The sequence below is a fragment of the Anomaloglossus baeobatrachus genome, chromosome 2 (genome assembly GCF_048569485.1).
Source record: "Anomaloglossus baeobatrachus isolate aAnoBae1 chromosome 2, aAnoBae1.hap1, whole genome shotgun sequence".
NCBI classification, from domain to species: Eukaryota; Metazoa; Chordata; class Amphibia; order Anura; family Aromobatidae; genus Anomaloglossus; species Anomaloglossus baeobatrachus.
This window is the reverse complement of record NC_134354.1, coordinates 436,401,406-436,424,563: the sequence shown is the minus strand read 5'-3', so window position 1 is coordinate 436,424,563 and position 23,158 is coordinate 436,401,406. Positions and strand designations below refer to the sequence as shown.

Sequence of the window (23,158 nt, the reverse complement as noted above, 5' to 3'; positions counted from 1 at the left end):
AATGTTCTGCCACGCACACACAATGCTCTGCCAGGCACGCGCACACAATGCTCTGCCAGGCACGCACACACAATGCTCTGCCAGGCACGCGCACACAATGCACTGCCACACGTACGCACAAAATGCTCTGGCACATGCACGCATACACCATGTTCTGCCACACGCACGCACAAAATGCTCTACCACATGCACGTACACAATGCTCTGCCATGCATGCACAGTGCTCTGCCTTGCACGCACACACAAAATGATCTGCCACACACATGTACAAAATGCTCTATCACATGCACGCACAAAATGCTCTGCCACGCACACACACAAGCACGCCCTCTGCAGCCGGGGAGGGAGGGGGGCCGTACACTACTCACAAAGGCCGACAGGTGGCAGGCCATGGGGGGAGAGCGTGGGGGTGTCATTGGAGACAGTAGCATCGGCAGCGGGGGGAGGGGCGCCGGTACACTACTCCCACGGGCCGAACGGGTGACGGGGAAAAGTTCAGCACACAGCATGACCGCTGTGAGCTGCAGAAAGATGGCGCTGATATCGTCCCTCTGCTGTGATCTGGACAGCCCAGGGGGCGTCCAGATCACAGCAGAAAGCTCTACTGTAATAAGCCTAGGGGTCAGATTCCGACTATCAGAGTCTATGCACAGGTCCTGCCATAAAGGATTGAGTAAAGGCCCTGTCTCTCTCACACACACACACACACACACACACACACACACACACACACACACACACACACACATATCTATGGCAGATCTGTGGTTGCAGTGAAATTGTGGACAATCAGTGCCAGGTTTGTGGCTGTGTACAAATGGAACAATATGTCCATGATTTCACTGCAACCACAGATCTGCCAAAGATTTATCTGTGTGTGTGACAGGGCCTTAACTGTCGTTACACACAGCAAATCCAGCATGGCAGCCCCCAGTGCCTCCAGTAAAATTTGAATGAAATAAAAACTAAATAAGCAGTGATTTTAATTTTGTATTAAAAATACTTGATTTCATAATCACTATTTTTAATACAAAAATAAAAAAATGCGACACCTTCCCTTTAAGATCTCATATAACGGTGATCCCTTGAATGACCCTGCAGATTGCGCAAGCTATCACCCAATATCGCTACTCAATGCGGACTTAAAAATATTTGCGAGAATATTAGCCGCCAGGTTGTCGGTGTTACTCCCCAGCTAATACACGGAGATCAGGTGGGTTTTTTATTAGATAGACAGGCAGGCGTTAATACTAAGTGGACGATAAATCTTATAGATGCATTGAATCATCAGAAAGGGGAAGGCTTGCTCCTGAGCCTAGATGCAGAAAAGGCTTTTGATAGATTAGGTTGGCCTTTTCTGTTCAATACTCTTAAAAGATTTGGTATAGAGCAGGGGTCTCAAACTCGGCTGGGTGTATGGGCCGCACACAGGAAAAAAATAATTTGAGGGGCCGCATTCCTTTCAGGACAAAGTGACATTGGTAGTGGTACCATTTTTTTCTTTCTATACACCCTTGAATCACTGTTTTTGAACATTTTTCATTTGTCCATTATAACAAATGTGTAGTGTGTGTGTATATAGATATATATATATATATATACTAGAAGGTGGCCCGATTCTACGCATCGGGTATTCTAGAATTTACGTATTGTGTAGTTCATGTATGATTTTTGTTATATATATATATATATATAGAGAGAGATGTTGTTGTCTGTAGTTACCAAGTGTTTGTGTAGGCGCTGTACATGTTCTGGGTGTTGTCTGCGTGTGACGGGGGGTGAGAGCGGTGTTGTATGTGTGTTGCGTTGTTTGTGGAGCGCTGTGTGTCTGTAGCGTTGTGTGTGTGTTGCGCGGTTTGTGTGTGTGTGGTGTGTTTTGGGGGGAGGTATGTTTTGTGCAATGTGTGTGTTGTGCGGTATGTGCGTATATTTGTGTGTGCCGCGGTGTTTGTGTGTTGGGTGTTGTGTGTGTGCAGCGTTGTCTGTGTGTGTGGGTGTCTGTGTAGGGCAGTTGTTTGTGGTTCCCAGTGTGTGTGTGTGTGTGGTGTGTTGTGCAGTGCGCACGCGTGTGTGTGTGTGTGTGTGTGCATCAGCCTCTCTTCTCTCAGCCTACCTCTCCCAGCCTCCCTCCTCCCAGCCTCCCTCAGCATCAGCCTCCCTCTCCCAGCCTCCCCAGCATCAGCCTCCGCCAGCATCAGCCTCTCTCCTTCCAGCCTCCTCCAGCATCAGCCTCCCTCTCCCAGCCTTCCCCAGGATCAGCCTCTCTCCTCCCAGCCTCCGTCCTCCCAGCCTTCCCCAGCATCAGCTTTGCCCTCCCAGCCTCCCTCAGCATCAGCCTTCCCCAGCATCAGCCTCTCTCCTCCCAGCCTCAGCCTCTCTCCTTCCAGCCTCCCCCAGCATCAGCCTCTCTCCTTCCAGCTTCCCTCAGCATCAGCCTCCCGTTCCCAGCCTTCCCCAGGACCAGCCTCTCTCCTCCCAGCCTCCTTCCTCCCAGCCTCCTTCCTCCCAGCCTCCCTCAGCATCAGCCTTCTGCTCCCAGTCTCCCCCAGCATCAGCCTCCCCATGCATCAGCCTCCACCAGCATCAGCCTCTCTCCTTCCAGCCTCTCTCCTTCCAGCCTCCCCCAGCATCAGCCTCCCCTTCCCAGCCTTCCCCAGGATCAGCCTCTCTCCTCCCAGCCTCCTTCCTCCCAGCCTCCTTCCTCCCAGCCTCCCTCAGCATCAGCCTTCTGCTCCCAGTCTCCCCCAGCATCAGCCTCCCCATGCATCAGCCTCCACCAGCATCAGCCTCTCTCCTTCCAGCCTCTCTCCTTCCAGCCTCCCCCAGCATCAGCCTCCCCTTCCCAGCCTTCCCCAGGATCAGCCTCTCTCCTCCCAGCCTCCTTCCTCCCAGCCTCCCTCTCCCAGCCTCCCTCAGCATCAGCCTTCCGCTCCCAGTCTCCCCCAGCATCAGCCTCCCCAAGCATCAGCCTCCACCAGCATCAGCCTCTCTCCTTCCAGCCTCCCCCAGCATCAGCCTCTCTCCTTCCAGCCTCCCTCAGCATCAGCCTCCCGTTCCCAGCCTTCCCCAGGATCAGCCTCTCTCCTCCCAGCCTCCTTCCTCCCAGCCTCCCTCAGCATCAGCCTTCCCCTCCCAGTCTCCCCCAGCATCAGCCTCCCCAAGCATCAGCCTCCACCAGCATTAGCCTCTCTCCTTCCAGCCTCCCCCAGCATCAGCCTCCCCAAGCATCAGCCTCCACCAGCATCAGCCTCCCTCGTCCCAGCCTCCCCCTCCCATCCTCCCCCAGCATCAGCCTCTCTCCTCCCAGCCTTCCCCATGATCAGCCTCTCTGCTCCCAGCCTCCTCCAGCACGCCGTGCTCCTCTGCCGACACTCACACACCCGATCGCACCCACTCACACACACCCGATCGCATCCACTCACACACACCCGATCGCATCCACTCACACACACCCGATCGCATCCACTCACACACACCCGATCGCATCCACTCACACACACCCGATCGCATCCACTCACACACACCCGATCGCATACACTCACACACACAGACACTGACGATATCGCACATACGCGCTTATACTCACAACATCCGGGGATATCACATGCTTTTGGCCATGTGATCCTCCGGCAGGTCCTGGAAGATCACAACAGCACAGTATCGCCGCCGAGAAGCAAGCGATATCCCAGGATGTTGTGAGTATGTGGATGCGATGTGATGTGTGTGTGTGAGTGAGTGTGATCTGATTTGTGTGTGTGTATGTGTGTGCTGTTATGTGTGTGCTGTTATGTGTCTGTATTTTCCGCCGCTGCAGGACCTTGATGTGTGGATGCGATGTGATGTGTGTGTGAGGTGTGTATGAGAGTGAGTGTGAGCCGGTGTACACTGGTAACTATGATACACATCGGGTAACTAAGGGACCTTAGTTACCCGATGTGTATAATGGTTACCAGCTTTCACGGCCTCCGTGAAGATCCCAGCATCGCAAGGTTATGTGTGGCGCTGCTGGGATCCTGACGGAGCCGGTGTAGAAGCAAGCGATATCCCAGCATGTTGTGATGTGTGAGGTGTGTGTGAGAGTGAGTGTGAGAGTGAGTGTGATCTGATGTGTGTGTGTGTGTACTCACCTGGGAATCGGGGCTCCGTGTCAGTTGGGCCAGAGCGAGCGTGCATTGCGTGAGGGGGGCGGGGCCTGCAGAGAGCCGGGGCGAGAGGCCAATCCGTGTGGGGGGGCGGGGCCATGGCGAGCCCAGCGGCCAATCAGCTTTGTGTCACCGTAAGGACACAATTTCGGAGCATGACAGACAGACAGATAGACAGACAGATAGACAGACAGACAGACAGACAGACAGAATAAGGCAATTATATATATAGATATATATCTACATACATACTTTTTTTTTTTACATTTTTTCCCATTTTTGTAAGTAATACAGTTTTACAATAACCACTGCATAGTAATTTTGGCCAACATCTTGTAATGTGCACCATCTTGTTTCCCATTCTGTAAAAATGTGTGCATCCTTGTCCCCTTGTAGCAATGTCCCCCAGCCTCAGCTAACACACACACACACTCACACACACACCCCCACCCTGTGCAGCCTCAGCTCACACACACCCACCCTGTGCAGCCTCAGCTCACACACACACACACCCCCACCCTGTGCAGCCTCAGCTCACACACACACACACACACACCCACCCTGTGCAGCCTCAGCTCACACACACACACCCATCCTGTGCAGCCTCAGCTCTCACACACACTCACACACACACCCCCACCCTGTGCAGCCTCAGCTCACACACACACACACTGTGCAGCCTCAACTCACACACACACACACCCCCACCCTGTGCAGCCTCAGCTCACACACACACACACACACACCCACCCTGTGCAGCCTCAGCTCACACACACACACCCATCCTGTGCAGCCTCAGCTCTCACACACACACACACACACCCCCACCCTGTGCAGCCTCAGCTCACACACACACACACACCCCCACCCTGTGCAGCCTCAGCTCACACACACACTCCCCCCCACCATGTGCAGCCTCAGCTCACACACACACACCCCCCTACCCTGTGCAGCCTCAGCTCACACACACTCTGTGCAGCCTCAGCCAGCAACAGAAACACACACACACACGAAAACATTCTTCTCACCTGCTGTCAGCGGCATGCAGGCACGTGGACTCGGTGAAGCCTCAGCTACCACACACACACACACACACAGTGCAGCCTCAGCCAGCAACACAGAACCCCACACACACGAAAACATTCTTCTCACCTGCTGTCAGCGGCACGCAGGCACGTGGACCCGGTAATGATCACAGCTGCTGTCATCGCTGAAATTTCGGCTGGCGCGTGCAGAGCAGTTCTCACTGCACAACAGCCACTGGCCAATCACAGGCAATCATCTGAGGTCATATTCAGCAGGTGCTTGCCTCTGATTGGCAGGCGGCTGTTATTGCGTTCTACAGCGAGAACTTCACTGTGCGCGGCAAAGACAAAACTGTAGGCTGAAATAAATAACTGGCAGCTGCGGCCCCTGCACCGGTCGCCATCTTTACCAGGTCTGCGGGCCGCAAGAAGCCACCTGAAGGGCCGCGTGTTTGAGACCCCTGGTATAGAGGGACCATTCCTGCACGCTATTCGTGCTTTATATACAAACCCTGAAGCTTTGGTAAAACTCCCTCATGCTTCGTCCTCGGCCTTTCCCATACATAATGGGTCTCGGCAGGTGTGTTCTCTGTCCCCCCCCCTTTTATTTGTTCTATGTATAGAACCTCTAGCCACACAAATTAGGGAAAATCCAGATGTGCAGGGGTTTCAAATAGGGGGACGAGAGTACAAGCTGTCACTTTTCGCTGATGATGTCCTCCTGACGGTGAGAGATCCTCTGATATTCTTACCCAATCTCCATGCCATTTAAGTTGAGTATGGGAACCTATCGGGTTATAAAATTAATGCAACAAAAACAGAAGCCCTGCCGCTTAATTTAAAGCCGCCCACTCTCTCAGCCTTACAGTCAGCATATGCATATGCTTGGAAAAAGGACCATCTAAAATACCTGGGGATACATTTAACAGACTCCTATAAAACACTATACGCACATAATTTCCCTTCTTTCTTCGAAGATCTTAAAAAGACATTAGCCAAATGGGACAAACTTCACTTATCTTTCTTTGTGAGGATGGCCTCTGTCAAGATGACGATTCTGCCAAAATTTTTGAACTTATAAGAAACACTTCCTGTACCGATCCCTCGGTTGGTGATCCGGAGATTCCAGAGTTGGCTAAATGCATTTATATGGACATATAGACGTCATCGGATCACACAGTCAGTGCTGTTGGCCTCTAGAAAGATGGGTGGCTTGGCTTTCCCAGACATGTGGAAGTACTGCATAGCCACACTTTTAAGGCGTATTCCTGCCTGGCTGGGCCTGTCTTCGGTGGGTAAATGGATGGATGTGGGGCGGACCTGGGTGGCCCCTGTTCACCCGGCTGCTTTGTTGTGGATGAGCTTTCCAGGCACCCCTGATAGACTCCTGCTGGGGCCTATGGCTTTCACCAGACGTGTCTGGCGGCTGGCTATAAAATCCTTTTTGCTCATCTCGGCAAATTCCCCATTGATGCCATTCCTATATACTCCAGCTTTAAAGGATAGCATGGATAACAAGGTGATTGGTCCATGGGTTTGTGCACGGCTTTTCCGATATAGACATAATGGACCCACGCAGATATATGGTACTGCCCTTCTCGACATTACAGGAGAGATTTGGAATCCCTGGGGAGGCTTTTTATACTTACGCACAAATATGTCACCTGGCCATATCCACGATTAAATCCACTACTTTCCCTAAACCCACCCCATTTGAGGGCATATGTAAAATAGGGGCTTCAACGAAGGGGCTAATCTCATGCTTATATAATATGCTGACCTCGCATGTAGAGATACAACACTCATATATGACAAAATGGGAGACATATTTGGGGAGGGCGGTCTTGACACCAATGTGGCAGGCTATTTGGGATCGAACGGCAAAGACGTCTATATGCACCGCACGAAAAGAAAACCAATATAAGATTTTAATGCATTGGTATCATACTCCAGAGGTGCTTTGTAAACTTTTCCCTAACACGTCAGACCAGTGTTGGAGATGCGCGAGAGAGGATCGCTCACTCATATCTTTTGGGATATCTTTTGGGACTATGAGGTCCTTGCTCCTTTCTGGAAAGGGGTGGAGAAATTGGTTCATTAGGTTTTGGGGTTTGAGGTTGCTCTAGTCTCGTTCAGCCACCTTCTTAATGTACAGCCTTTAGGGGCCTCAAAAAACTCGGCCAGGTTGCTCCTCCACATATGGAACTCGGCTAAGTGCTTGATAGCCTCGTTCTGGAAAAAAACTTTTCCCCCTACCCTTCAAGATCTGGAAATACGGATACAAGAAACAAAGCAGATGGAGTACCTTACTGCTTGTATAAACAATCAGCTGGAACGGTTTCAACAAATATGGACACCATGGGATCTTTTTATGGACGATCGCAACTAGTTATATTAAAAGATTAGCATATTTCAGTGATATATATAGAGGTCTCATGTGGCTCGTATGTTAAATGTCCCTTCCCGCCTTTCCTGTTCCCTCTTTTCCTTGTATCTCCCTCAGATTTGAAAACAATATCTGTCTATGCAATTCATTTTGAAACTCGCTTGAAAATCTTGTTAATAAATAAACAGTTTATAAAAAAAAAAAAAAACTTAAAGTGCTTTCTCTTAAGTTAGTACCTCAGTTCATCTGCCCTTTCAAAATTACTGCTGACATCATCCTGTTGGCTTTCTGTCAAGCCTTACCAGCATCATATAAAATTCAGAATGTGTTCCACTAATCTCTTTTAAAAAAGTTTGGGAGCTCCTCTTCACGCCCTTCCACCTCCGATCTTAGTAGCTGAATCAATAGAGTTTCAGGTATCGAGAATTATAGATTCTAGGGTCATTTGTTGCTCTTTACAGTTCTTGGTTAACTGGCTTGGGTTATGGTCCTAAGGCGAGAACGTGGGTACTAGCCTCTGATATCCATGCAGACCGTCTAGATAGGGCATTCCATCACCATCATCCAGAGAGACCTGGTCCTGAGGGTCCAGAGGCTCCTCATAGAGGGATGTGTACTGTGTCACGGGGTTTGGCTGATAACTTGCCGGATGTCATGGCTGCATCAGATGCCATTTATACAACAGACTCTACTTCTCCACGCTGGTTTCTCTGGTGCTTTTGAGTTGCACAGGCAGCTTCGGGCATCGACCAGCTGTGTTTTTATTTGTGATCAGGCTGGCAAGAGTTAACTTCTACTGGCCTGCTGCTTACCTCTGGTATTCCCACAACATGTGATCCCAATCAGAACTACTGCCAGCCTTTTTAAGATGGTAAAATCTGTCTTCCCATGCCGACAATAGCTTTTGCTACACTGGTCCGTGTGCTGTTGTGTCCCAGTCCTCTGGTGATTGTATTGCCTTGTGCTTGGAGTTGTTGTGGAGTTCTCTCGCTGTTTCACCCCTGCTTTTATTTTCTTCCTTATCACTTGTTGTCTAATACCTCTGTGTGAGTGTGCTGTGTGATTGAGTTTTTGTTTCCGCTGTTTGATGCTATCTGTGGGTTCTACCACTCCTGCCCCGGCCATCCCTTGGGGTGGGGGAGAGGGAATATTAGATCATGGAGGTTCATGATCAGGGTAAGGAAGGCAGCCCAGACATTGTTGCCATCAGACGTATCTGGCATCAGGCACAGTTAGGGCCGCCCTATTCTGAGGGCCAGTTTAGGAGACCTGGTGGGATTATCCCATCACAAAACGTGACAGTAATTGGGTTATTTTCCTTTCATTCTGTTGGCTTCTCCTACTGTTTTCTCACTAAACTGAGGAGGCCTGATACTAGCAGGGAAGGAGTTAATTTTCATTTAGGATGTAATAATAGTGTCAGCCTCCAGGTGACAGGAGACTATCCCATGGTTATTGTGTACCCAACGAAGACCATGAGAAATAGATTATACGAGTTCCAAAAATCAGATATATGAATTACTATTTAATTTTCGGATATTTACACACAAAGTAATTCTTTTTACAAACTACAGAGTGAATATTTAGTTATAATAGAATGGTAATACTAGGAATGATTTAATTTCTTAATCTGTTTAAACAGGATTTTTTTAATTTTCTTTTTTGTTGTTAAATTGCACAGGTATTGAGAATGGGATAACTATAAAGCCCAATAAACTGTATCAAGATCTTCAAGCGGAGCACCCGGCATTAGGAGACCTGCTGAATTCTGTATTTCCAGATTCCATGGCAGTACTAATTGTATCCAGAAGCTGGGCTGTGGATTTAGAGCAGAGGAGAAATCCTAAAGTTGTGTGTGACATTTTGCTTTTATCGCCAAACCACTATCCAACACTCTACTCCATCCTCAGTGCTGAGGTTTCTGAAGAGGAGATTCAATATTCGCGACAAACAGCCTTTGCATTGAAGCAAAAATTAGTTCATATTGGAAGCTACACTGGAAAGTTATGTGTAATTCCTAAAATGTTATGTCTGAGCGCTGAGCATGGGAATTCCAGCCCCTCCTGGCCTGTAATGAAGTACCCAGAGACATATAAATTGGATGATTTGGGCACTCTAGAAGAATTATTGCAGTCACTCACAACTGTGATTCTTAGTTTTAAGAATGTGCTAAGTGACAAGATTGGGATTGAGTACTTCAGCCTTCTTACCAGAGAACAGTATGAGGTGTTGTCCAGGAATTTATTTAATAAGATCTCCTTTGTGCATGGACCACCAGGAACTGGGAAGACGGTGATTGCCCTGGAGATAATCAAGAAAATAAAAAACTTATATAACTGTACTACTGACGACATTCTCTACATTTGTGAGAATATTCCATTATCTGAGTATGTGAGGTAAATATAACAATTGGACTTTTTACTCATTTTTGCTTTGTTATATAATATATATTGCCTTATTCTGTCTGTCTGTCTGTCTTGCTCCAAAATGACGTAATTACAGTGACAACGGTCGACACAGCGCGTGCACTAAAGAGCCTGCGACCAACGGCTCAGCTAAGGATCCCTGCACACGTAACCAGGGTACACATCGGGTTACTAAGCAAAGCGCTTTGCTTAGTTACCCGATATTTACCCTGGCTACGTGTGCAGGGAGCCAAATCTAAGCGGTGTATGCTGGTAACCAAGGTAAATATCGGGAAACCAAGCAAAGCGCTTTGCTTAGTTACCCAATATTTACCCTGGCTACGCTGCAGCCTTCACCAGCTCACCAGCCTCCCTCAGCCTCCAGCACCGCTCCTGAGTGGCCCCCACCTCCCCTGGACCCTGCAGTGTATAATCCGTATATTTGGATTATAAGACGCACCCCCTACTTTCCCCCAAAATTTGGGGGAACAAAAGTGCGTCTTATAAAGCGAAAAATACGCTATTTATTTTACTACACGATATAGACCCGCCCATCGGTGGTTGTGATTGGTTGCAGTCTGACAGCTGTCACACAGCATGGGGGCGTGTCTTACTGCAACCAATCATAGGCGCAGTTGGGCAGGTGAAACAGTGACTATGAGATGAGCCTAATGAGCGGGTGAAGTGAATATGAGATGAACCTAATGAGCAGCAGGCACTTTCAGAAGCAGGAGAAGCTGCGGGAGCAGTGTGACAACCATCCAGCACCGGTGATCGGTGAGTCTGAAGTTTTTGTTGACAAGAACGCATCTAAAATGCAACCAAAATGCAGTGCAAATGCACAGCTAAATATCTTGGTTGCGTTATGACACACCTCATTCATTTCAATGGGTGGAAAAGGCAACGAAAACGCAATGAAGAAGTGACATGCTGCTTTTTTTTTAAGCAACAATTTTGACAAATATTTGTCAAACAAAACGCTGCAGAGAAAAAAGCAACGTGTGCATATACCGTATTTTTCGGGCTATAAGACGCACCGGACCATAAGACGCACCCTGGTTTTAGAGGAGGAAAACAGGAAAAAAAAAATTTTAAGCAAAAAATGTGGTCATGACACACTGTTATGGGGCGAGGATCTGCTGCTGACACTGTTATGGGGGTAATGTCCCCAAATTCTCTGCTAAGGTACTCTATCCTGGTATATGCCCTCATCCTGCTATATACCCCCATCCTGCTATATACTGCCATTTTGCTATATACCCTCATCCTGCTATATTACCCCATGCTCCTATATGGCCCCGTGTTCCTATATGGCCCCGTGCTCCTATATGGCCCCGTGCTGCTATATTACCCCATGCTCCTATATGGCATGTATCCTGTATCACACAAAAAACAATAAACGTTTATACTCCCCTTTCCTCACTCCATGCAGCATCGCTCCTCCCCCTGTCTGTGGCGGCAGCAGCACCGCTTACCTGTGTGGAGCCATCACCAGACACTTCCGTGCAGCATCACTCGTCCTCCAGTCTGTGGCGGCAGCAGCACCGCTTACCAGCATGGAGCCGTCACCGGTCACTTCCGTGCAGCACGCGATCTTCTCCAGTCTGCCGGTCAGCTGACCTGCATGACTAGCAGCGCACCGCGATGACGTCATCGCTGTGCTCACTGCTTTCTACACAGATCAGCTGACCGGCAGACTGGAGGAGATCGCGGTGCTGCACGGAAGTGTCCGGTGAGTATGCCGTACTTATTCACTGCTCCCCGCGCTGATGATGATGCGCAGGGGCAGTGAATACAGCCGCACATAATCACTCCAGGCTGTAGTTGCCAGGGGTGATCACAGCCGGCTGTTAATTATGCGCGCACCCCCGCCCATCACCCCGCCCACCTGTTAGTGACGGCTTCAGCGCTGAGAGATGGGCGGGAGGATGGGCATGCATATGAAATGAGTGGGCCCACATGGTCACGGCAGGCTGCTACAGCCTGCTCGTGCCCCTGATGGTCCGCTCCACCGAAGCACCCTCATTCCCGGCCGTAGCCCTATAGTCAGACCATAAGACGCACCCCCAACTTTCCCCCAACATTTGGGGGGGAAAAAGTGCGTCTTATGGTCCGAAAAATACGGTAAATTTGTGACTTCTAATAGACTTTGCTGGGGAAGCACATCGCATGCATTTTGTCACTGACACGGTGCAGTTTAAAACGCAACCAAAATGTAAGAAAAAACGCAATGTACGCACATGGCCTAAGAATAACTTTTTCATTCATTCAAACTAAATAATGAAGCAACTCTGTAAATAATATGGGTTTGGAAAACTGTGAACACAGCACTGGGCGTTTTGGAATAGGATATGCCAACTGCATTAAGAACACGCCACTTAATGAATTTGGTGAACCTTCTCAGTTGTGTCCACCTCTTTGCACCATGCCAGTAATGCTATTTTAATCAGAGACCAGAGCAACACTTTGGTGAAAAAATGCCACCACTATTTATTAATTTGATGGGCAGGCCCCATCTTGCCCCAACTCCTCCCCAGCTCTGTCCACTTTATTGTTGCTGTCCAAAACTGATGTGAAAACCCCAAAAGTCGCAACCGTTTTGCACACAAATTGTACTATGTCTCAAAATGTTTTTGATGATTTGATGATTTTGGGCCTATTTGTGTTTCTTTTTTTTTTCTTCCTTTCATTTCACAATTTACCTGTATTTTTTGTGTATTAAAAATATAGATTCATAATCACAAAGGTCCTTTACAGTGGGGGAGAAAAGTATTTAGTCAGCCACCAATTGTGCAAGTTCTTCCACTTAAAAAGATAAGAGGTAGACCACAACTATGAGAGACAAAATGAGTAAACAAATCTAGAAAATCACCTTGTCTGATTTAGCAAGATTTTTCTTGCAAATTATGGTGGAAAATAAGTATTTGGTCATTAACAAAAGTTTATCTCAATATTTTGTTATATATCCTTTGCTGGCAAAACATTTTCTGTAAGTCTTCATAAGGTTAGAACACACTGTTGGTGGTATGTTGGCACATTCCTCTATGAGCAGTGATGTTTTGGGCCTGTCACTGGGCAACACAGACTTTCATCTCCCTCCAAAGGATTCTATGGGGTTGAGATCTGAAGACTGGCTAGGCCACTCCAGGACTTTCATATGCTTCTTACGAAGCCACTCCTTCGTTGCCCTGGCGGTGTGCTTTCAATCATTATCATGCTGAAAGACCCAGCCACGTTTCATCTTCAATGCCCATTCTGATGGAAGAAGGTTTGCACTCAAAATCTCACGATACATGGCCCTATTCATTCTTTCATGTACACCTATCAGTTGTCGTGGTCCCTTTGCAGAGAAACAGCTCCAAAGCATGATGTTGGCACCCCCATTCTTTACAGTAGGTATGGTGTTCTTTGGATGCAACTCAGCATTCTGTCTCCTCCAAACACGACGAGTTGTGTTTCTACCAAACAGTTCTATTTAGATTTCATCAGACCATGTGACATTCTCCCAATACTTTTCTGGATAATCCAAATGCTCTCTAACAAATTTCAGACGGGCCTGGGCATGTACTGGCTTAAGCAGGGGAACATGTCTGGCACTGCAGGATCTGAGTTCTTGGCGGCGTAATGTGTTACTGATGGTAGCCTTTGTTACGGTGGTCGCAGCCCTATGCAGGTCATTTACTAGGTCGCCCGTGTGTTTTTGGGATTTTTGTTCACCGTTCTTGTGATCATTTTGACCCCACAGGGTTAGATATTGCGTTAAGCCCCAGATCGAGGGAGATTACCAGTGGTTTTGTATGTCTTTCATATTCTTATTATTGCTCCCACAGTTGATTTCATCACACCAAGCTGCTTGCCTATTGCAGATTCAGTCTTCCCAACCTGGTGCAGAGCTACAATTTTGTTTCTGGTGTCCTTCGACAGCTCTTTGGTCTTCACCATAGTGGAGTTTGGAGTGTGACTGAGGATGTGGACAGGTGTCTTTTATACTGATAACAAGTTCAAACAGGTGCAATTACTACAGGTAATGAGTGGAAGACAGAGGAGCCTCTTAAAGAAGTTACAGGTCTGTGAGAGCCAGAAATCTTGCATGTTTTTAGATTACTAAATACTTTTTTTCCACCATAATTTGCAAAACAACTCGTGCCAAATCAGACGTGGTGATTTTCTGGATTTGTTTTCTCATTTTGTCTCTCATAGTTGTTGTCTACCTATGATGTCAATTACAGGCCTCTCTCATCTTTTTAAGCGGGAGAACTTGCACAATTGGTGGCTGACTAAATACTTTATTCCCCACTGTATCTTACATTTATCAAGTTCAGGCACTTCTAATGCTTACATTTTTATTTTAGTTTTTATTTATTTTTACTATATGGTAAATGTATTATTTTGATATTTTTTTCTTTTTCAGGAGTCTTAACATCTGTCAGACAATGACTCGTATGTGTTTTATAACTCTAGACATGGTTAATGTCCAGCACATTGTGGTTGATGAGGCTCAAAACTTTAATGTGAATAAAGGCGATTGGTATAAAAAGGCAAAAGATATTGTTAAGAAATCTGGTGGTGTATTTTGGGGTTTTTTTGCACAATTTCCAGTCATGCCACAAAAAACCTACTGGCCTGCCAGATTGCGGATCTCAGAATAAGTCATGGTTAACTACAGTGGTTCGAAGTCCTGATTTAATCTTCAAGAAAATTCATAAGAAAATGAACCAAGTTGCTTGTAGAGCTAACGACCCTTTCTTGGCCGAGCTGGTAAAGAGCAGTAAGTGTTGCCATGGGATAGGGGGATTCTGTCAAATTCTGACACTAGTGAGGGCAGACATTGTGAAGCATGTCTCTGAAAACTGTCACAGATATCTTTCCAATGGATACTCACAAAGTGATATTGCTATTTTATGCAACACAGATTCTACAGCTACAGAATATAAAGATGTGCTGTATAACGAGATAAACAGACGCGCAAGGAAACAAAGAAGAACAGTGACACCATTCAGAAGAGCAGAAAATCTGACACAAGACGCAATCATTATAGACAGTGTTCGGCGTTTTTCAGGATTGGAATGCCTCATCGTGTTTGTAATCAACCCTGTGTGTAAAAACCCCCAAGTTAACAACAACCTTTTTGTCTGTGCTGCCTCAAGAGCTACTGGGAAGCTCCATATGCTCTATGAAAAACGAAGCTATTTTTAATATGAAATGTACAAAAGATTCCAGATGTGTCCTTTTTAACTTTTTTCTAAACTCGGCATGTTTCTAGATATTTGGAACAACAAAAAAAGTATATGCCAAAGTGAAGCCCATTCATCACTTTTTAGGGCATGTGCCCACAATCAATATTCACAGTGTTTTGGACGCAGTATGTTTCTACTGCGTCCAAAATGCTGCTATGTACAGTAGAAGTGCAGTGGATGGGATTTCTAGAAATCCTATGCCCACTCTGCGTGCACTGCCCAAAGCATAAACTAACCTGTGATGTGGCGTTCCGAGCCACAAGTATTTCAGTTCTTTGCTGTGGAGTCGCAAGCGTTCTCTGCAGGGAGAACAGAAGAGAGAGACCGCAACTACCGAGCATGGATCATGGGTACAAGCAGCTGTCGTCTCCTGTGGAGGAGACTTGTGACCCCGCAGGTCAGGACCCACTGCATCCAGAATGCAGCGGGTCCTGAATGTAAGCACATACCATTAGGCTCTTACATATATTAAAAAAAGTATACTTAAACCCCTTCCCGACATGTGGCATATACCCTGAAATTTAACCACTTGCTGCCAGTCTCTGATCATGGCACTGGTGGACACAGAAGAGAGCCCCTGTGTAAGAAAAATACATGTGCCTTTTGCAGTCCAATGGTTCATTATAATGCACAATTCCACCTCCTTTGGAGGTAGAAATGGGCCCCCTAACCTCTTTGGTCCCTGGATAACGGAATTAAAATGGTTGTATCTAACCGAGCAGTTCTTCAGGTGCCCTTTTCCTCCCCTGCAACAGAGTAATCGCAGGGTTGATTGTGTTACCGTGTCAGACAGGCACCTACTGAATTGTTTCACTCCTGAGCCTCTTTTCACATTCATGCCCAGGCCAATTTTTTCAATTCTGACCAGTGTCACTTTGAGGTTATAAATCTGAAACGCTTCAGCGGATCCCGGTGATTCTGAGACTGGTTTTTGTGATATATTGTACTTCGTAATAGTAGTAAATTTATGACGCTATTTTTGTGTTTATATGTGAAAATATTGGATATTTGGCTAAAATTTTGTAATTTTCAAACTTTTTAAATTTTATGTTCTTAAACTTGAGAGTTATGTCACACAAAATATTTAATAAATAACATTCACCACATGTTTTACTTTACATCTGTGCAATTTTTGAAACATCATCATTTTTTTTGTTAAAAGGGTTCCAAATTTTCAGCAATTTCTCATTTCTCCAACAAAATTTACAAAACTATTCTTTTTAGGGACCACCTCACATTTGAAGTAACTTTGAGAGGCCTAGGTGACAGAAAATACCCAAAAGTGGCACCATTCTATAAACTGCACTCTTCAAACAGCCCAACACCAAATTCAAGAAGTTTATTAACCGTTTAGCTGGTTCACAGGAGCTAAAGCAATGTGCAAGGAAGAAATGAAAATGTAACTTTTATTCCACAAAAATTTTACTTTAGCCCAAAGTTTTGCATTTTGACAAGAGTAACCGGAGAAAACGCAGTGTACAATTTTTTTGTGCAATTTCTCCTGAGTTCACTAATGTGTGGTAGAAATCTATTGTTTGGGCGCATAGCCGGGTTCAGAAGGGAAGGAGCGCCATTTGAATCTTAGAGCACAAAATTGTCTGGAATACATAGCTGGGTGACCTGGAGGTTGTCATGACGATCTCGGGACACCATGGCAACGATCGGGGGGGGTGTACAATCCCTCTCCCAATCTCCTCTAAATGCTACAAACGATATTGATTGCGGCATTTAAGGGGTTAAACAGCCAGAGACGGTGCGGAGACCATCCCTGACTGTGAGTGCTGGGACTCAGCTGTCGGGAATGCAAAGTCCCTGGTGTCCCAAAGTCGCTAGAAAGTACTGATACGCCCATGTTTGGGTTGACCCTGACAAGCAGGAAGTAACGGAATGTCCTTGGTAGTGAAGAGGTTAAAAAAAGTGTGTGTATATAATATATGTGTATATATATATATATATATATCTGATCTCTGCAGCAGCAAGTACTGCTCCGATCTGTCTCCATCTGCCCCCCCCCCCCTCCAATCGCTCTAGCTGCTCTGCCCCCCTCGGCTTCTCATGTCCCCCTCCGTCATCCCCTTGCCTGCTGCTGCCGCTGCTGTCCAGATCCTCCTGTCTAGTTGTCCAAGGTCTTCATCGTCCAGACTCGTCTGCGTCCTTCCTGGGTCCTTTTTCAGTCATCTATCTAGCTACCCTCTGCAGTTCCTCTGGTCACTGATATTCCTGCTGGCCTTGTGAGTATAAATTTATTTTTTTTATTTATTTTTTTTGTCTTTTTTTTTTTTTCTCCCTATCCCTTGTTGCTTTTTGTACCTCATCCGTCTGTGCGTCCTGCAGCTGCCGAGCGCGGATTCATGATGCACATCACGGATCTGCGTCCGTGCTCCGTTTTGCACAGGACTTTTTTTTTTCTTTTACTGACACCTGTTTAGTATGTTTCTTTTTTATGTTACCAAATTTTAATCCATTTTTTTTTTTCTTTCTAGGTTTTTTTTTCACAAAAACACACACACACACACACACACACTAATAAAGTTTAGTTTGTTTGTTTTTTTTCACGCCCCACCCACGCTACACAGTGTCCCACTTGCGCCGCTCATCCCGACCACGACTTTTTTTCGGCCCATGAGGCATATGTCCATGTTGCCTCTGATAGTGAGGGAGAAGACCGCACATTCTTATAATCCTCCCACTCCTCCTCTTCCTCCTCCTTCAGTGAAGAAGAAGAAGCACGAAGAAGCCGCAGGAGAAAAAGTGGACAACAGCCAAGGGTGAGTGACCCCCAATCCAGCACTAGTGCTACTGCCCCCAATCCAGCACTAGTGCTACTGCCTCCCAACCCAGCACTAGTGCTAGTGCCCCCCCAGCCTAACACTAGTAATTCCCTCTGGTCCCCGGCCCCTGCAAACTTTGCACCACGGATTCCGGATTTCATACCCCAATCAGGAATCCAGTTTGAGACTGCCAACCTCAGTGAACTATGTAAAGAAAAAGACGCCGGTCTGATGGAGCGCTATATCTGATTAATGGGAATTTTTTTTTAGAGAGATTTTCAAAAAACAATCCTTTTATTAGTAGTCCCTTATAGTCACAACGCATTTCAACAACAATGTTGTCTAACCTCAGTGAACTAGACTTTTTCAAAGTCTTTTTCACTGAGCAGTTCATAAGTCTCATAGTGGTGCAAACCAATTTGTACGCCGAATGTTTTTTGACTCAAAATGCTGCTTCCTCATTTTCTGACTGGTCTCCCATTGACGCAGTAGAAATGATGAAGTTCAGGGGTCTGGTTCTTCATATGGGGTTGGTGAAGAAGCCTGAACTTCGCCCATATTGGAGTGTAGATATTTTATATAACACTCCAGTATTTCGCATGGTAATGACCCGTCACAGTTTTGAGTCAATCCACAAATTTCTTCATTTCAGGGACCATTTGGAGTGTCTTCCCCGAGATGACCCAAATTTTCAAAGACTTTTAAAAATTCGTCCGGTCATCGATCACTTCAGCAACAAGTTTGCTGAAGTGTACATTCCCAAAAGGGAAATCTGCGTGGATGAAACCCTCATCCACTTCAAGGGGAGGCTGGGATTCCGTCAGTACCTACCCAACAAGAGGGCCAGGTATGGAATCAAACTCTATAAACTCTGCAAGAGTACCTCAGGGTACACTCACAGGTTTAGAGTTTATGAGGGAAGAGACATCCTGATCAAACCCCCAGAATGCCGACCTTCTCTGGGGGTGAGTGGGAAAATTGTGTGGGATTTGGTGTACCCACTGTTGGATAAGGGTTATCACCTATATGTGGATAACTTTTATATCAGCATGCAACTATTCAGGTCCCTCTCTGCCAGAGCTACTGCAGCGTGCGGTACTGTGCTCAGAAACCAGAGGGGTCTCCCTACGTCGCTAATTGGGCAGTTGCTCCGAAAGGGCGAGAGCAGAGCCCAGTGTAGGGACAACATGCTTGTGGTCAAGTTCAGAGACAAGAGGGATGTCTTTTTCTTGACCACAATCCATGATCCTGGCACCACCACCACCATAACTGTTCGGGGTTCTCTTTCACAGGTCCAGAAACTTAACTGTGCCCCGGGGTACAACCGGTACATGGGGGGAGTTGATTTCTCTGATAAAGTCCTCCAGCCATACAGTGCAGTACGAAAGGCTAAGGTGTGGTACAAGAAGCTGGCTGTGCACCTCGTACAGATGACACTGTACAACGCATTCGTGCAGGCAGCACCAACATCTTCCTTCACTTCCAGGAGTTAGTGGTCAAGACCCTGATGTTTGGCAATCAGGAGGTAGCAAGCCCCAGTACCTCTGGAACTGAAGGTTCTCGTTTTGTACGAGGGCAACATTTCCCAGGCAAGCAGCCAGAAAAGGTAGGATACAGAGAAAGTGTAGCGTGTGCTACAGTAACAGGATTAGAAAGGACACAACATGGCAATGTGACACCTGCCCCGTCAAATGTGGACTCTACATGACGGACTGTTTCAGAATCTACCACACACACATGCCAACTTGACATACTCCCCACAACTCACACAACATACACACAAAAAAAAAACAGCACTCACGCATAAAATTCTGACGTACTCCCCTCAACTCACATAACACACACTAAATAAAAAACAAAAAAAAAAAACTCGCATGCCAATCTGACATTCCTTCCATCACATGCCAACCTGATGTTCACGCCCATAACAAAAACACATAGTTTCATCTTCAAGACGCAACGCAGATTTTGAGATGGGGCAATGATCCAGGGAACCAGTCTGATTGCCATATGAGGAGTCGGGAAGGAATTTTTCCCCTAATGTGGAGTTTTTGCCGCATGGGGTTTTTGCCTTCCTCTGGATCAACATGGGGGACACGGGGGTTCAAAGTGCTCAGCACACATCTTACATAGGTTCCCTGGGGGCATCTAGTTTGCAAAACGGGGTCACATGTGGGGGGTTTGCACTATTTAGGCACAACAGGGGCTCTCCAAATGCGACGTGACATATGCAGGTCAGTCCATCAAAATCTGCACTCCAAAACGTCCCTTCTTCCCATCTGAGCCCTGCTGTGCGCCTAAGCAGTGGTTTCCCCCCCACATATGGGATATCAGAATACTCAGGAGAAATTGCCTAACACATTTTGAGGTCCATTTTATCCTGTTACCTTTGTGAAAATGAAAAAATAGAGACTAAGAGAACACATGTGTGTCCCAAAAAAAGTTTTTTTCATTTTCACGGCGCAACATTATAAAATTCACTAAAGCACCTGGGGGTTCAAAGTGCTCAGCACACATCTAGATAATTTCCTTGGGGGTTCTAGTTTCCAAATTGGGGTCATGTGTGCGGGGTTTCCACTGTTTAGGCACATCGGGGCTCTTCAAACGCAGCGCTCCTTGCCTTCTGAGCCCTGCCGTAAGCCTTAAACAGTGGTTTTCCACCACATATGGGGTATCTGCGTACTCAGGAGAAATTGCACAACAAAATTTATGGTGCAATTTTTCCTGCTACCCTTAAGAAAATTAAAAATTTTGAGCTCAAAGAACATTTTTGTAGAGAAAATGTGATTTTTTTATTTTCTCGGCTCAATGTTCCAAACTAATGTAAAGCACCTTGGGGGATAAAAGTGCTCACCACACATCTATATAAGTTCCTTGGGGGATTTAGTTTCCAAAATGCGGTCACATGTGGGGGGTTTCCACTGTATAGGCACATCAGGGGCTCTTTAAACACAACATGGCATCCGTTAACGATTCCAGACAATTTTGCGTTTAAAAAGTCAAATAATGCTCCTTGCCTTCTGAGCCCTGCCGTATGGCCTAACAATTGATTTCCACCACATATGCGGTATCGGTGTACTCAGGAGAAATTGTACAATTAATTTTATGGTGCATTTTTTCCTGATACCTTATGAAAATGTAAACTTTTATGGCTAATGTAACTTTTTTTGTGTAAAAAAAGTAAAATTTTCATTTTTTCTTTCCACATTGTTTTGGTTCCTGTGATGCACCTAAAGGGTTAATAAACTTCTTGGATGTGGTTTTGAGCAGTGTGAGGGGTGCAGTTTTTAGAATGGTGTCATTTTTGGGTTAATTTCTGTCACCTAGGCCTCTCAAAGTCACTCCAAATATGATGTGGTCCCTAAAAAATTTTTTGGGGTAAATTTTGTTGGAAAAATGAGATATTGCTGATGAACCCTTCTAACTTCGTAATGAAAAAAACAATTGTTTCGAAAATTGCACTGGTGTAAAGTACACATGTGGGAAATGTTATTTAGTAACCATTTTGTGTGACATATCTCTCAGATTTATGGTCATAAAATGTCAGTTTGAAATTTGCCAAATTTTCGCCAAAATTTCCACAAATAAACGCAAAAAATATTGGCCTAAATTTACCACTTTCATGAAGCACAATATTTCACGGAAACACAATGTCAGAATCGCCAGGATCCGTTGAAGCATTCCAGACTTATAGCCTGTCAAAGTGGCACTGGTCAGAATTACCCTAATGACCGGGCCATTTTTTGCGTTAGTGGTCGGGGGTGAAGGGGTTAAGCTCATTGTTCTAAAGGACATTTTTTCAAAATGCATCATGTTTGTTTAGATCTTTTTTTTTTTGCATACTTCTGACCCTGAATTTTAGGATGAAAACGCAGGAAAGGTTTTCTTCTGATGACTATTCTATGAAGGCCATATTTGTGCAGGTGTCTCTGAACAGTATTACAATGTATCACGACTCCACAATCTGCTAAATCTTCCTGAATCTTTTTTGCAGTCAAGCAGGGGTTCTGATTTCCCTCTCTAGCAATCCTACAAGCAGCTATCACTCAAAGTTTGCTTGGTCTTGCATACATTATTTTGACCTCCACTGTTCCTGCTAACTTAATTAAATTTCAAACTGAGGAAAGGGCAACTCGAAAACACTTTACTATTTTCTTACAGCCACCTTCTGCTTTGTAGGCCTCCATCATTTTCAGAGTGCTAGGCAGCTTCTTAGAAGGACCTGTGGCTGCTGTTTTGTTTAGCACAAGGTTAGAGAAGGCTGGATTTTTATAAAGCTGTGAAATATTTGCATCACCTAGCCTTTCCTAACGATGATAGTGAACAAGCCTTAACCCTAACAAGCTAATGACACCTTGGTCAAGTTTTCTGAGCACACAAATCTCCAATAGTGCCCAAACTTGTGCATCTGCCCATTTTCCATTTTCCAATTTTTCAAATGTAAAACATGAAAATACAAAGGAAATATGTCATCTTTAACTTTATGCCTTTTAGAGATCATTTCATCTACAGCTTGCTTAACCGTTCACAATAACAATAATTTTAAACAGGAGTACCCAAACTTTTACATGTCACAGTGTGTGTATATATAAAAAAAAAACTATACACGTTTGGTATCGCCATAATCATAATGACCTAAAGAGTCATATTGCCTGGTCATTTTTACCAGCCACTGAAGGGCAACAAAACCCAATAAATGGGGACAATTTTTTCATAATTTCAGTCAAATGGCAATTTTCATATACCATGTTTTAGTATATTATATTCTATTATATTGTAAAGTGAATGGTGTCATTGAAATCTATGACTTTTCTTGCAAAAAGTATTCATAAGCTATGTCAATGTAAAAATAAAAGTTCTGACTCCTGGCCCTAGCAACTCCTTGTGTATTTTATATGCACAAAGGGTAATACATCAGATATTCCAATACATGTATTATTAAACATTTTTATGGACATGTGTATCATATCACATTTAAAGGGAATCTGTCAGAAGGTTTTTGCTTTCTCTTCTGAGAGCAGCAAGGACATTCTGAATCCAACAATGTATCACTTAGATTACTGGCTGCAGCTGTTCTGACACAATCTGAATTTTTAGCTTTAGTCATGTAGCTGAGCCTAGTTGTCTTCCCCCTACCCAAAATCAGGCTCTCAATAGAGATCGTACGTGGACAGTGAGGTGTTAATCACAGG

General features: G+C 45.6%; 1 protein-coding gene across 1 annotated transcript in view; it reads left to right on the top strand.

Moving 5' to 3' along the window:
* Positions 1-15,154, top strand: part of LOC142290231 (schlafen family member 9-like) — a 64,044-nt gene extending 48,890 nt beyond the window's left edge. Inside the window, 3 exon segments of the mRNA XM_075334183.1 lie at positions 9,235-9,949; positions 14,370-14,535; positions 14,537-15,154. Coding sequence (XP_075190298.1) covers positions 9,235-9,949; positions 14,370-14,535; positions 14,537-15,154 — 1,499 coding nt within the window.
* The last annotated feature ends 8,004 nt before the right edge of the window (positions 15,155-23,158 follow it).